We start from the raw sequence: 16,897 nt of genomic DNA on the forward strand, positions 1-16,897 counted from the left end.
GAAAAGCAGAGTCTCTTTGAGAAGGTTACTACAGCTGAGGTGTCTTTCACATCTTTTGTTGTTGAACATAATGTGCTATTCCATGTGCGTAGGCACACTGGCAAGTTATTTAGGAAAATTTTTCCAGACTCGGAAATAGCAAGAAATTATGCCTGCTCCTCCACTAAGACAGCAGCGATGATGAACCTGGCACTGGAACCTGAATGTTCAGAGGATGTGTACAAATTAATCCGGACAAAAAAAAGGCCATACAGTATTTTGGTTGATGAAAGCAATGACAACATGTGTGAGAAAGAATGCGCTATTTTAGTCAGGTACTACAGTGAAGTACAGGATAAGGTGACAGGTGGATTTGTGGATATGCCAGTGTGCAATGATGCCAAAGCTGAAAATATATTCAACTGCATTGCATCATCCATGCATGAAAAAGGCCTTGAGTGGTCTAATTGCATAGGATTCAGCAGTGACAACTGCAACGTTATGATTGGCAAAAACAACTCTGCCTTATCAAGAGTGAAAGCACAGGCCCCACATATATACAGTGTTGGCTGTCCTAGTCACTTGGTTAACATATGTGCCAAAACTGCTGCTAAAGAGCTCTCAATGTCACCTGAAGAATTGCTAATTGACATCTACTACTACTTTGAGAAAAATTCAAAAAGAAGAGAGGAACTTAAACAGTTTCAGGACTTCTGTAATGTAGCCCAGCAGAGAGTACAAAAGCACTGCCCTACACGATTGCTTTCTTTGGGCAAATGTTTGGACCATTTACTTAAGCAATGGCCTGCCTTTACTTCTTATTTTGAATCACATAGTGAGAATCAGAAGTCCTGTGATATTCAGAAGAGGCTGACAGACCCAATTATGAAAATTTACACTTGCTTTCTCCACACTCAGTGCGTTTACATGCACATAGAGAGAATCGAATTTCTGCCATTGCTCGACTGAAATCGAAGTTCAAAATGCCATGTATACACCTTAATTCGGCTGAAATTGACCCGAACTTGATTTCTCGGAATCGAGCTACACGACCTAGATTTCTGCCGAGCTACTTAGTGCATGCATACCCTATTGAGCTACGTATTCGAGCTACTTACTTCAGCACTGCCCCTTCCGGAAGTGACGAGTGACGAGACCACAAGCGGGAAACACAACAGCCTCGGTCGGCATGACAACGGCATGAATCTGTTCTTTTTGTGGCATTGTTTGCACTGTTAAAATTTAGCTCACTTACTGCATCACCAAATACATCTGTACAGCTGTTGCATAGCTGTGAATTGTGTACATAAACAAGTCACTGTATTTGTGTGTGTATATATAGATGTCCAACATCTGAAGAATGTCAATAAAAACAAAAACAATTGAACTTTGTGTGTTTATTAAGACACAAGTTAAATTGTAAGCAAAAAATGGACTTTAGAAAAAAAAATTTTTGTAAGCAAAAAATGGACTTTAGAAAAATATACAATTGTGCAAAATAAGTTGTCTTACAGGGCGGCACGGTGGTGTAGTGGTTAGCGCTGTCGCCTCACAGCAAGAAGGTCCTGGGTTCGAGCCCCGGGGCCGGCGAGGGCCTCTCTGTGTGGAGTTTGCATGTTCTCCCCGTGTCCGCGTGGGTTCCCTCCGGGTGCTCCGGTTTCCCCCACAGTCCAAAGACATGCAGGTTAGGTTAACTGGTGACTCTAAATTGACCGTAGGTGTGAATGTGAGTGTGAATGGTTGTCTGTGTCTATGTGTCAGCCCTGTGATGACCTGGCAACTTGTCCAGGGTGTGCCCCGCCTTTCGCCCGTAGTCAGCTGGGATAGGCTCCAGCTTGCCTGCGACCCTGTAGAAGGATAAAGCGGCTAGAGATGAGATGAGATGTTGTCTTACAAAACAGTGGTCTGCGCAGGACAGTTTGTAGCCATACATTCTGTTAGAGCAAGCCTAACAGCTTGAACACGGAACTTGTGAACACAGAACTGCCAGTGTTGCCAGATTGGGCTGTTTTAAGTGCATTTTGGTGGATTTGAACATGTTTTGGGCTGGAAAACGTCAGCAGTATCTGGCAACACTGCTGATAACTTTGTTTATACTCTTGAACAGCTCTTCATGACGACAACCGGAAGAGTATCAATACGATGGGGCGTGTAGCGCCACCTGTGGCTCGGGTGCACAATGTACCTCACACAATAGCTCGATTAACTTGTGTGCATGTAGGATTGGATTTCTCTGGCACCCCTGCTGGGACCCTTAGCTCGATTACCGACAGTAGCTCGATTTGATGTGCATGTAAACGCACTGAATGTCTCACAGTGTTTTGACAAATTTAATTTGATTTTTCAAAACAAGGCACCCATTCTTTTCAAATTAAACGACAGTGTTGAAGAGCTCCTGCATGACATACCGTAGCAAGCAGATTTATTGTGCCAAAGGTGTTGAGAGAACAGAAAGTGCAGGAGATAGATGTGAGTAACCCTGAAATCCACTGTGAAGATGAAGAGCTTTTTGTTGGGTTCTTGACAAGGAGGCACTTGCTAAGTGAGGAAGCCCTCCCCCCTTCCAAGACAAAGCAATTCTTCAAAGATGCCAGAGCATTCTATGTCAGGAGCTTCCAAAAAGTAAAGGAAAAGTTCCCAATGAGAGACCAAATCTTGACAAATGTCAGTGGTTAATCCAGACAGCCAAGATGATATGAAACCAGAGCAGATTTTGACTTTGGCTGAGAGATTCCCTAATGTGATGAAGGCAGATGCCAGAGAACAACTCCACTTGGAAGTTCTGGAAGTCCTCTACCAATTTGGAAGCACTGGTCCCAAATTACAAGAATTTGTCAATCGATGAGTTCTGGGGGAAGCTGTCCAAGGTAAAATCAGTAAGCTCAGGGCAGGTCAGATTCAAGGAGCTCTGCCAGTCAATGAAGGTGTTGTTGGTTCTGCCTAATTCCAATTGTGATGTGGAGAGAGCATTCAGTTTGGTGCGTCACATCAAAACTGAATTCAGGTGACAGATGTCTCACCAAACTGTGAACCTGATGTCCTGTAAAATCAACAAATTCATTGACACAGAGTGCTATGAGCTTGAAGTTTCAGGGAAATTGCTCAAGTCTGCAAAGCAAGCAGCACCAAAATACAATGAAACCCTGCAAAAGTCACATGAAAAGGAATAGGCCTACATTTAGGCTAAAAAACAGTGTTCTATTCATGTGAAGATATGAAAGGAAATTGGATCCTAACATGGAAAAGACATGGAAGTAGGCCTACATTCCGGCTATGTCCAACCTATGTAAATAGTTACTGAAAAAGTTGTGTTCTATTCATGTAAAAGCAAAAATTAAAGGAAATATAAGTGTTTTATATGGCTTGCTCTGTAACATGCTAGTAGTTAATTAAAATTTGTTGAAGTTACATCGTCCCCCTGTTATGTACATCTTTATTTATTTATGTATTTATTGGGGTGTGTGTGTGTGTGTGTGACTTTTTTTCCCCATCAGCAGGGAGTGTCACGACACGTCCCTGAAATGAGTTTCTGCAGGTTGGGATGTCTGCATAATGACCTATTGCCAATTGACCTAATGAGTTGCAATTTGGTCCTCCAGCTGTTCCTTTTTTGTACCTTCAACTTTTCCAGCCTCTTATTGCCCCGTCCCAACTTTTTTGAGATGTGTTGCTGTCATGAAATTTCAAACGAGCCGATATTTGGCATGAAATTTCAAAATGTCTCACTTTCGACATTTGATATGTTGTCTATGTTCTATTGTGAATACAATCTCAGTTTTTGAGATTTGTAAATTAATGCATTCCGTTTTTATTTACAATTTGTACTTTGTCCCAACTTTTTTGGAATCATCATTGAAATCCACTGCTGTTTAATTGACAGTGATGTGTAGCTTTAACAGTGTTTGTCTCAACTTCTTTTCATATACGAGCACCTTAATGTTATCTCTATCTCATGCTCTTCTTCTGTGTTTGGTTAATCTGAGGTGAATCATGGTGTAGGTAATGTATATACAGCATTCATTTCCCAACATGAGGTTTTGCATAAATCTTGGTACAATTATTTGGCTGTAAATTATAGTCTTCTGAATAGTCATGCATTTTAAAAACTTGTTTATGGTTTATGTTTTTGCCAAACATACTTACTGAGGCCACAAAGCTAAATATTGCACATTTAATGTTTTTTTTTTTTTAGATTTTTAAAAATCTTCCACCTCTAAAGACGCATTTATATTAAAGCCAAGTTAACTCCATCCTTAAGCGCAGGAACATCAAACTCCAGTCCTGGAGCACCACAGACCTGCAGTTTACCAATCTTCATAAATCTCTGTAGGACCTTCCAGGTACTAAGACTCATCCACTTAAGACACAAGAGAAACAAGAGATACCATCTTAGATATATTTAATAAATTAAAACAAGGTACAAAAGAAAACACAAACTCATGTACAGTTCTCCTCTTTTATCTTTCTCCTCCCCTTCTCTAATATATATATTCATCAATGGTAAACAAAATGGCAGGAAGAGGAAGCATCCCATCCTGCCTAATGCACACATTCTGTTGCTGAATGCCCGATTCCCCTGCCCAAAAACAACACACATGCTACATGTTTGCAGGCAGCAGCTGGGCAGTAGACAGGGACAGAAAGACACCCAGCCACCGCAGTGTCTTATTCAGGGGCCTCTAATGTCAAACACAAGGGGACTTGTAGTATAGCTTGTGTTCAGTTCCTTGATAAGTGCACTCAACAGTGTACAGAAGCTGCAATTGTGAAAAGCAAGTGTACAATGACACATGCATGTGTACAAAGATACACACAAAATAGTGTCTGTTCACGACTGAAATAAATGATCACCACCACTTGTACAGTGTTGTGTGCACAGCTCACAGTTAACTGCTGTCCTTTCTTTATCTAATGGTCTGGATATTTTTTCTGTCCAAAAAGACACAAAAGGACATCTACAGGTGTATTTCACAGCCATTATGGGCTTCCCAGCAGCTTTCCCCCGAGGACATCATACACAGGGCAGAAAACTAAAATCAGGACTTGTTTTATGATCAGTCTCATGTTTTCACAATTTAATGGAAGTGTGTCTTATGTACACTGCTGTTATATTATATATTAAAATAATACATTTTCAAAACAAATAAAAAAAAAAAAAGACTATGACTCCTGACAAAGTTCACAGCCCCCCCAACGAATTATGTAACAAGCGGAGGCTAGTTGGATTATACAGACATGTATATATAAAGCCACAGAAAAATTATTGGTCCCTCTCTTGGTCAGCAGCAGCAGCAGCATCCATACACCTCCCACAATCTGATAGATATACAAGTGTGTGTTTATGTTATATATATATATATATATATATATATATATATATATATATATATATATATATATATGTGTGTGTGTGTGTGTGTGTGTGTGTATGCATGTATGTGTGTGTATTTTTACGTTAGATATTGGCATCTTTAAATTACAAAATAAAACATTTAAGTACCACTTTTCCATTGTTGATAAATTTTGCAAATATTCACAAAGAAACAGCCTAGGAGCCACGGAAGATCAAGAATGTGAGAAGGGTTGTGAAGGGGTGGTGAAAGTTAACAACGCACATGCTGAAATAGTGGCGAGGGGAGAAAAGGAGAGAAAGACATATATGAATACTGCTTAGATAAAGCAGTACAGGCCACTTCCAAGAGGGTCCAAACAGCCTGGTGAGAGCAAGACACAGGAAGAGAAAGAAAAAAAAAAAAAAGAAAAAAAAAAGTATTAAAGATAGTGCCCTCGTCAGGTCCTTACAGTGCATGCTCTGAACAAAATCCATTTGTCAGGCTTTCACTATGCTATTATTCAGGTATGGGTTTCGGGGCGGGGTGGAGGGGTGTCTGCTAAGAATTGGATCACTTTGGACTTCAGCACTCAGTACTCTGCTGCATACTCTGTGCCATGCAGCCCTCGACACACCAAAGTGAACTCTTTCACTATGTCCTTCACCCGTCGCTTATTCACTCGCTCCCTGAGAGAGAGAGAGAGATTACAATAAATTTGTAGTGCATATACAAGGCACAAAGTATTTTTATTATTCACTGAGCACAGTAGCAATTAATGAATGTATAACAGAGAGCCGCTTGAGTGGATAACATTTAAAAGCAGGGGTATTTTTGAAAAAAAAAAAAAAAAAAAAACCCAAAACCCATGTCAGTTAATTGAGTTTCTTATGTAAACACCTCATCAAAATTCACAACCTTATTTTCTAGGTCTGATACATGGAAACAAATGAGACTTTCGGTTTTGTGGATGACTCTGTACCATAAAAATGATATCCTATATAACAAGTATACTGTATATAGAGCACTCTTTGGGATTCATTTACTTGAGGATGGTAGATTTTATATTGATCACAAGTAAGCACATTTTTTTGTTAAACCTGTATCAGCCTTAACTTATGTAGAGCTCCTGGTTAGATGAGCTACCTATTTTTTCCAGTTATCCTAAAATGTTTCTACAAACCTCAAAATTAATTGAAAATGACCATTCCTTGCTGGGTTGCCAACTAAAATAACTAGAAGGTGTCACACTTTAAATATATAAACAAATAAATAAATCCAAAGCAAATGGATTATGGTAATGGTAAAATGCAAAAGGATATTTAGGGACATTTCAATATGATACAAGGATTCTTCAAATACCTAAAAATAATTATTATTTAGTATAAATACGGAGGTGATTATAGGAAATTGTGTATGCTGATTGGCCGAGAGATTCAGACTGTTTTTCGATAATTACTTCGAGCGACTACGCAAAATGGTGGCCAATCGCTTTGTCACCGTAAGTGAGGAAGAATTACAAATTATGAAAGAAATGCTGTTCCTAAAAGCACTAAAGATGCTATCAAGTTTAGTATAAAACTATTCAAAGGTAAGGTGGAATTGTGATTTATTTTATCTATTTCAAAACAAAGTATTTTATGTGACTCGGCATAGATAAGTGACAAGCCTGCACACATTACATTTGCATGCTGCTTTTGAAGAGTGAAATAAACGACTTTTTTAATCTGATTAAAAAAAAATAATCTGTGTATTTATACTAAAACGATTATCCACCTCAGGCTCAGTGAATAATTGATTCATCTCAGTTATTATTCACTTCACCATAGTACCTATGGTATTAGTTAATAGTAACTATGTACTAATTATTAAGCTGTGAGAGAGCAATACCTAAGGACCTGCTGTCTGAATGTGTCTTTCTGTAAGTCAGAGACTCGGGATGAGGGAAAGCCTGGAGACTGCAGGGCCTCTTTCAGCCACACAGTGAGCAGACTGAAACAATGTTTATTCATGGAGAACAACACTTCTGCAAACTGGTCCATCAAGCTGCGTGAAGACTGACCACCGATTGCCTACAAGAAACGACAGAGACAAGAATCATCATATCAGAACTGTTTTGTAGCTGGATGGAATCAAGGAAAGTCATTAAAGGTCGGTCACTGACCTCCAGCACAGCCAGCAACAGGAGTTTGCCATCTTCCTGCACAATTTGGCCCACAGGAGGGACGTCTGCACAGTGCGGCAGCAGCTCCGTCTATTCAACACGGACACACACACACACACACACACACACACAGAAAGAACCATTTTATACCCATGTGCCATCTTATCCTTACCCTTACACAATACAAATAATCAAGTTTATCAATTATTAAAGAATGCTACATTTTCAGATAGTACACCAAGTATCAGAAAGGTTGCCCACTGCTCTGGGTATGTGTGTGTGTGCTCATTGCTCACTTGTGTGTGCATGTGTGTGATCACTGCTTGAGATGGGTTAAATGCAGAGGTTAAATTTCACTGTGTGCTTAAGTCTGTGCTTGAGTGTACATGAGACAAATAAAGGCTTCTTGGCTGATTTGTTAACATCGTAAATCCTCTAACTTACAAAGAAGAGGCAGGTAGACTTGACAGTAGGGGCCTCTGGAAATTTGAGGGACAGGACTCCTACAGGAAGGAAATTTACAACACGTTCCTTTTATTCTTTTTATTTTATTGTCAGTTTCTAAATTTACAACTATGATTTACAGACAAATCATTATAATTATGTCACTTTTGGGCTTCAAGAATGACTTACCACAGTGGAACACCGCTTTAACATCAAGATTCTCGGATAAAAATAAATCGGGCTTCCGTTTGAGAGCCTACAAATCAAACACAGTCAGTCAACATGGCACACTGCATAGCTCCACCTCTGGATCCGTGCAGAGCCCACCCATACCCCTACCAAAGACATTATGTTCCTCTCCTCTAAGGTGTGCTTACTCTATTCCGACTAACAAAAACAACTAAATGTACATCAACTTATTTTAATGCAAACTGATCAGGTAAGTAAGAAACAAACAGCAAAAAAAATCAAATACTGAAATTTAACTTAAGTCAAACTAAAGGTGGTATGATTTGCAACTTCCTCATTTCTTTCTTTTAAACTTCCATTTCTGGCCTCTGCTGGATTGAGTATGCAACAAAAATCTAAGTAACATGTACGGATAAAGACAACTAATGCATTAAGGAAATCATTGAGGATGAGAAGATACCAAGGAAGGGAGGGACAGAGAGGGACAGAAGGACTGAGAGAAAGAGAAATAAACAGATGGACCTGAGGTCCAGCCAAAGGCAGAAATGAGAGGAGGCAATGAGAACTGACAATGTAAACCAAATATGTGAGGCAAAGGGTGCCAATTTGACAGTATTAATAGGAATAGTAATTTAATTAGAGTTTAACTGGTTTTGGGACTGGAATGATGCTGGGAGAAGGGGTCTTAGAGACTAACCCTGTTTGAATCAACATGAGGGGTCTCCTTTCATAAATGTTCATGAATTCCTCCAAGCTGATGTGCAGGACTGATCAACAGTTACCACAAATACCTAGTTGCAGTTATTGCTGCACAAGGGGTTCACACCAGATACTGAAAGCAAAGGTTCACATACTTTTGTCACACAGAGACATGCAATATTGGATAATTTCCCTCAATAAATAAATGACCAAGTATAATATTTGTCTCGTTTGTTTAATTGGGTTCTCCATCTACTTTCAAGATATGTGTGAAAATCTGATGTTTTAGGTCATATTTATGCAGAAATACAGAAATGGTTCACAAACTTTCAAGCACCACTGGACATTACAGAAGTTATACAAGCCTCTTTTTTCTGTCTCTTGCAGACAAACCACAAAAGCGCAAGGTTCTCTGCCCTAAACATCAGGAAACTTAAAGGAACAACTTGACCTAAAAGCGATGATGTGGATTCTACACAAACAGGAAGTGTCACTATACAAACAATTATACACCTTAATGTGCCAAAAAAAAACATTAAAAATTGCTTATTGCTAATTGTGTTCATCTGACAAGTCCCTTTAAGTTGGTTGAAACTATAGAAATAATTATATACTAGACTTATAAATTATTTACTTCAAAACATCCATTATAGCACGTTCCAGATGAACAATGAGTGCACCTTCATATACGCCCTACATATTCATATAATAAAATACAAAAATATTACTGATTATATCTCTACAAAAAAGTAAGCAAATATTAGTTTACTTCGTAAAATTCTCTGCTCTCTTACAGCACTCACACTGGAAAACATTTTTGTAGGAGGAGTCTGTACTGGAGTTATGGCCATAGTGACGTTTCAAAAGAGCCCCAACTCACAGTTCACCCAGTTTGCTGTACATGAACGGTCCGATCACACACAGCATGCTAACGCTGTAAGGGTGGTATTCCTCCTCTGAAATGACCAATCACATTTCTGAGGGGCTGACCAGGCTCGTCAGAACCAAGACTTTTGAAGGAGAGACTGTGTCAATCATCCAAAAGTGCTCCTTTGTCGGATTAAGCAAAGAAAGGGTCACCACAGACCCGAAATCACAGGGCAGAAAGAAAGGGAAGGGAGAGAAAGAATAAAAGTGTGTGTGTGAGAGAGAGAAAGAGAGAGAGAGAGAGAGAGAGAGAGAGAGAGAGAGAGAGAGAAACCCAAAGTGAATGAAATAAGAAACCAAAAACACACCTGAGCTTGGAGTTGCATAAATGAATCAACAATATCAGGATGATCCCTGGGCCCTAAAATATAATAAAGATGTAACTTAAGAAATAATAAGAATAATAATAAGAATAAGAATAATAAGAATATATACAAACAGCAACGAAACAGATTGAACAGTCATGTGGAAAGAAAAGGCAACAGAAAGGATCTCATTGAAATAATTGCACGTGAGAAAAAGAGGGAGACGAGGAGACGAGAAGCATGTAAGGCTTTAAAGGCAGTCTCCAGAAAGGAAAAAAAATTGAAAAAACCAGAAAAAGTTATGAGTCAGGATAAAGAACTAACTGAAAATAGAAATAACGAGAAAGAATAAAAAGAACAAACCTAAAAGAACCAAAGTGGGTTTGGAGTGGGAACCCAGGAGGCACCTGCTACTGTGACATTTCCTTCTCCTTTTTTGGTTTCTCTTTTTTAAAACTTGGTGGTCTTTTCTTAAAATCAGCCATGCTTTCCCAAATGCCCCACCCCAGGGTTCACTGAAAAGCTTGAGAGGGTGGGGTAACACCTAGACCCAAAACTCCCTTCCCCTAGCTGTTCCCACACTCCAAACAAGACCCCCAATCACAGCCCTCCCCGATCTGTCCAGAAACACTCCCGAAAAAAACCCCAAAAAGTCAAAGGAAAACAGGCCATGGCAGGTTCTCAGAGCCACAGTTAAAGGACCTGCTGGAGATCAGACGGTTAACAGCACAAAAACATGATGTTACTCAGTGAACAGAGAGGCAAAAACAAAAATTGAAAGGACAATTAAGGAGACGAGGAGAAGACGGGTGCAGGAGAAGATGAACAGCCATTATCTGGGAAAAACAGCATGTCAAACAAGCGTGTTACACAGGATGAAGTGTGTGGAACTTTACAGGATTCATTTTATTTGTATCAACTGAGATTCGCAAATTAGGTTAAAAAAATAATCTTGGACTCTTCTGATCAACCTGCCACTGAAAGTAATAAAGTGTACCTGTTAGAAATGTGTGAAGTTTGTGTTCATTAGGAAAAAAGGTAAGTAAAAATGGACTGCAACTTCAGCACTGAATGAGAAAAGTGCAACTCTGTAAAGCGTACCTTGCTGGAAGATGGTGAGGGTGACGGAGGTGACCAGCTCAAACAGGGCTTTGATTGGAGGAAAGTGGTCTGATTCACTGGCAAATATATGCATCATCTGGTGAGCAATAAAACAAAAATTTCAAAGGTGACAGCACTCACATATATACATTCTCTGGCCATTTTATTAGGAAAATCTGTACACCTGCACATTTATGCAGTTATCGAATCAACCAGTTGTGGTGCAGTAGCACAATGTAAAAAAAAAAAAAAAAATCATGCAGATACAGGTCAAACACAATTTTCACATTAAACATCAGAATGAAGAAAAAAAAAGTGTGATCTCTGACTCTGATCAAATGTACCAATGGTACCAATGTTAGCTCAACATTTCAACAGTCAATATTCAACAGTGAATAGATGCACTGTAAAGCTGTTTAACAGAAATAGTTGATGTATTTAATACTTATAATAAACCCACTAATAGATGTTCACTACATAAGCTTAAACATAATGACATTGTAGACATAATGCATTATACACCAAACAGAACACAGCCACAGAGCAAGTGACTCATCATAGTTTTCAAAAATTAACTACTGTGCGTGTGTTTTATATATAATTTTATATCCACATTTACTGGGATATGAGCAATCAGGTGCTCTGATTGGCTACTCTACTACTAGGATATCAGCTCATATACTGTGAGTAGAGAAAAACAAAATGGCGGACAGTGTTGCTGAACCAAACGAGGAGGAAATAAAAACTCTACTTGAAAACAAAACCCAAAAAATTATCAGATATTTAAAAGAAACAGAAATAGCTAAAAGAATATAGTTATTTGTTTGTCTCTCCCCCAATATGTGTGTATTGTTTGTGTGTTGTGTATATATATATATATATATATATACACACACACATATATATATATATATATATATATATATATATATATATATATATATATATACACACACACACACACACTAAGTAACTTTAAAAACGCACATTGATAAAACTTGCTGAATTCGTGCTGAGTTTATCTCAAGAAGAAAAGAAATATATCACAATGGAAAAATAACTTTGTTCCGCCCGAATAAGTTCCAAATCTGTGCTCAAATCAGAATTTAAGGGAGTTGTACTCAATAACGTACAATATGACTCGGGTAGTCAATGACATGGACAGGCTTTAATTTTCAGACAAATTTTGCATACACTGTACACACACAATCTTGCCTATAAATACCCGGGGGAACTGATGGGAAAATTGTCATTATTGAAGATGCCACACCTAAGCCAAAATCAACGTGAACAGGCCATCGAGATGTTGCGTGCCGGAAGTACACAGACAGAGGTCGCCCGGCACTTCGGTGTTCATCATTCGACCATTTCCCATTTGAGTCAGCGTTACAGACAGACAGGGAGCACCAGGGATCGTCCACGCCCTGGTCAGCCTCGAGTCACGACGCCAGTTCAGGATCAGCACATCAGGCTAGCTCACCTCCGTGACAGATTCCTGACACCCTCAGTCACTGCTGCTGAGACCCCTGGACGACACAGACCCAGAATCTCCAGCATGACGGTCCGAACATGGACCAACTGTCACTTTGAATTTTTTTTATTGTGAATTAATTCTTGAGTTTGACAATAAATGTCCTTTATCGATGTTTCAAGATGTGTGTGCATTACATACAATATCATAAATTTCAAATATATGCATGGATCTAAAGTGATATCATGTTGAATTCCATTGTGCGTTTTTAAAGTTACTTAGTGTGTATATATATATATATATATATATATATATATATATATATATATATATATATATATTTATTCGGTATAAACATGTAAAATAACAATCATACCAGGATAACATAATAAAGCGCACAGCGCTTGTTTCCATTGTGGTCCTTGGTTCACTACATAAGCTTAAACATAATGACATTGTAGACATAGTGCATTATACACCAAACAGAACACAGCCACAGAGCAAGTGACTCATCATAGTTTTCAAAAATTAACTACTGTGCATGTGTTTTATATATAATTTTATATCCACATTTACTGGGATATGAGCAATCAGGTGCTCTGATTGGATATATATATATATATATATATATATATATATATATATATATATATATATATATATATATATATAAATAAACGCTATGTGTTTAATCCTATGTGTCCTGGATACCAGGGCACAGGGATTTGGCGCGTCATGAGACTGGCCTGACTTAAATGACTTGTGCTGGAGAACAGGCACTGAATTAAAATGGACCTCCCACCATCAACCTGTAGAGGTCACCGATGCACTGGTGGATGACCCACCACCATGGAATCATGGTTCAAGCCAGGCTGCATTATAACATTACCTATCTCCTGCTGCCTAAAACATCAAGGCAAACCCTTTTGTCCATTCAAAGGGAGCGCAACATGGAGTATTGGTCCAGCCTGAAGCTCCAGGGAAAGCTGGCTAAACTCACCTGTGCAGACCACTCTGTATCATATGCCATATACAACAATAACTATCAGCGACGAGATCATCACCTTCTGTGTGAAGGCTCGCTTACAGGTTCTCCCCACTAAATATAATCTCTTTCTGTGGCTCCCCTCTACCCATTCCCCTTTCTGTATACTACACGATCATCCACAACATTTGGAGTCAGTAGCCCACATTATGAACAGTTGTTCATTATATAAAGGACTGTATACTGCCAGACATGACAGACTGGTGGACCTCATCGCTGTCCAGATTCCCCGTACTCCACAGGAACAGATCTACAAACACACCTCTGTAAAGCCACATTGGTTCAACTCATCCACAAACCCTTTCTCAGGAATAGCAAATACACCGGATATCATTTGCTTGTCACATGACAACAAAACAGTCAGACTCTTTGAAGTAGCTTGTGCTTTTGACCTGTTCATGGAGGAATCTTACTGTACAAAAAAACTAAAATACCAGCCTCTAGTATCTGCCATTGAGAGCTATGGTTACAAATGCTTGCTCATTGTGCTTGTCTTTGGGAGTCTAGGCCATGTACATAGGCTGGTGGTCAGTGGACTTAACATCAGTGGATTAAGTAAAAGAAGTGCCAGACAGCTAGCTAAATACTGCTCCATGTCAATAGTTATAGGGAGCATGTTCATCTGGAAGAGAAGATGCTTCCTGTATCCCTGAGACTGCATCGCCATAACAGGATGTTTTTAGTGTTAGGATTATTCATTATACTTGGTTCCTATTGATATTAACTTGTAATGTGGAATCAAATAAAGTGTATATATATATATATATATATATATATATATATATATATATAAATAAATAAAAACATACACACACGTGTATATATACAGTGGGGTAAAAAAGTATTTAGTCAGTCACCAATTGTGCAAGTTCTCCCACTTAAAAAGATGAGAGAGGCCTGTAATTTTCATCATAGGTACACTTCAACTATGAGAGACAAAATGAGGAAAAAAAAATCCAGAAAATCTCACTGTCTGATTTTTAAAGAATTTATTTGCAAATTATGGTGGAAAATAAGTATTTGGTCAATAACAAAAGTTCATCTCAATACTTTGTTATATACCCTTTGTTGGCAGTGACAGAGGTCAAACGTTTTCTGTAAGTCTTCACAAGGTTTTCACACACTGTTGCTGGTATTTTGGCCCATTCCTCCATGCAGATCTCCTCTAGAGCAGTGACGTTTTGGGGCTGTCGCTGGGCAACACGGACTTTCAACTCCCTCCAAAGATTTTCTATGGGGTTGAGACCTGGAGACTGGCTAGCCCACTCCAGGACCTTGTAATGCTTCTTACGAAGCCACTCCTTCGTTGCCCGGGCGGTGTGTTTGGGATCAGTGTCATGCTGAAAGACCCAGCCACGTTTCATCTTCAATGCCCTTGCTGATGGAAGGAGGTTTTCACTCAAAATCTCACGATACATGGCCCCATTCATTCTTTCCTTTACATGGATCAGTCGTCCTGGTCCCTTTGCAGAAAAACAGCCCCAAAGTATGATGTTTCCACCCCCATGCTTCACAGTAGGGATGGTGTTCTTTGGATGCAACTCAGCATTCTTTCTCCTCCAAACATGACAAGTTGAGTTTTTACCAAAAAGTTCTATTTTGGTTTCATCTGACCATATGACATTCTCCCAATCCTCTTCTGGATCATCCAAATGCTCTCTAGCAAACTTCAGACGGGCCTGGACATGTACTGGCTTAAGCAGGGGGCACTGCAGGATTTGAGTCCCTGGCGGCGTAGTGTGTTACTGATGGTAGCCTTTGTTACTTTGGTCCCAGCTCTCTGCAGGTCATTCACTAGGTCCCCTCCATGTGGTTCTGGGATTTTTGCTCACCGTTCTTGTGATCATTTTGACCCCACGGGGTGAGATCTTGCGTGGAGCCCCAGATGGAGGGAGATTATCAGTGGTCTTGTATGTCTTCCATTTTCTAATAATTGCTCCCACAATTGATATCTTCACACCAAGCTGCTTACCTATTGCAGATTCAGTCTTCCCAGCCTGGTGCAGGTCTACAATTTTGTTTCTGGTGTCCTTTGACAGCTCTTTGGTCTTGGCCATAGTGGAGTTTGGTGTGTGACTGTTTGAGGTTGTGGACAGGTGTCTTTTATACTGATAACGAGTTCAAACAGGTGCCATTAATACAGGTAACGAGTGGAGGACAGAGGAGCCTCTTAAAGAAGTTGTTACAGGTCTGTGAGAGCCAGAAATCTTGCTTGTTTGTAGGTGACCAAATACTTATTTTACCGAGGAATTTACCAATTAATTCATTAAAAATCCTACAATGTGATTTCCTGGATTCTTTCCCCCCATTCTGTCTCTCATAGTTGAAGTGTACCTATGATGAAAATTACAGGCCTCTCTCATCTTTTTAAGTGGGAGAACTTGCACAATTGGTGGCTGACTAAATACTTTTTTGCCCCACTGTACACACACACACACACACACACACACACGTGTGTGTGTGTGTGTGTGTGTGTGTGTGTGTGTGTATACAACCTCGATTCCAAAAAAGTTGGGACAAAGTACAAATTGTAAATAAAAATGGAATGCAATAATTTACAAATCTCAAAAACTGATATTGTATTCACAATAGAACATAGACAACATATCAAATGTCGAAAGTGAGACATTTTGAAATTTCATGCCAAATATTGGCTCATTTGAAACTTCATGACAGCAACACATCTCAAAAAAGTTGGGACAGGGGCAATAAGAGGCTGGAAAAGTTAAAGGTACAAAAAAGGAACAGCTGGAGGACCAAACTGCAACTCATTAGGTCAATTGGCAATAGGTCATTAACATGACTGGGTATAAAAAGAGCATCTTGGAGTGGCAGCGGCTCTCAGAAGTAAAGATGGGAAGAGGATCACCAATCCCCCTAATTCTGCGCCGACAAATAGTGGAGCAATATCAGAAAGGAGTTCGACAGTGTAAAATTGCAAAGAGTTTGAACATAATCATCTACAGTGCATAATATCATCAAAAGATTCAGAGAATCTGGAAGAATCTCTGTGCGTAAGGGTCAAGGCCGGAAAACCATACTGGGTGCCCGTGATCTTCGGGCCCTTAGACGGCACTGCATCACATACAGGCATGCTTCTGTATTGGAAATCACAAAATAGGCTCAGGAATATTTCCAGAGAACATCATCTGTGAGCACAATTCACCGTGCCATCCGCCGTTGCCAGCTAAAACTCTATAGTTCAAAGAAGAAGCCGTATCTAAACACGATCCAGAAGCGCAG

At 39.4% G+C, this 16,897-nt stretch overlaps 1 protein-coding gene across 1 annotated transcript in view; it reads right to left on the reverse strand.

Moving 5' to 3' along the window:
• Positions 1-4,361: 4,361 nt before the first annotated feature.
• The window catches only part of ipo13b (importin 13b), a 113,257-nt gene continuing 100,721 nt past the window's right edge, over positions 4,362-16,897 (reverse strand). Inside the window, exons 15-21 of the mRNA XM_060917512.1 lie at positions 11,139-11,235; positions 10,041-10,093; positions 8,107-8,173; positions 7,918-7,976; positions 7,474-7,563; positions 7,200-7,381; positions 4,362-5,998 (exon numbers count right to left, since the gene is read on the reverse strand). Of these exons, the coding sequence (XP_060773495.1) occupies positions 5,902-5,998; positions 7,200-7,381; positions 7,474-7,563; positions 7,918-7,976; positions 8,107-8,173; positions 10,041-10,093; positions 11,139-11,235 (645 nt within the window). The 3' untranslated portion in view covers positions 4,362-5,901. The remainder of the gene's footprint in view (positions 5,999-7,199; positions 7,382-7,473; positions 7,564-7,917; positions 7,977-8,106; positions 8,174-10,040; positions 10,094-11,138; positions 11,236-16,897) is intronic.

Source organism: Neoarius graeffei, chromosome 3 (genome assembly GCF_027579695.1).
Source record: "Neoarius graeffei isolate fNeoGra1 chromosome 3, fNeoGra1.pri, whole genome shotgun sequence".
Classification (NCBI taxonomy): Eukaryota; Metazoa; Chordata; class Actinopteri; order Siluriformes; family Ariidae; genus Neoarius; species Neoarius graeffei.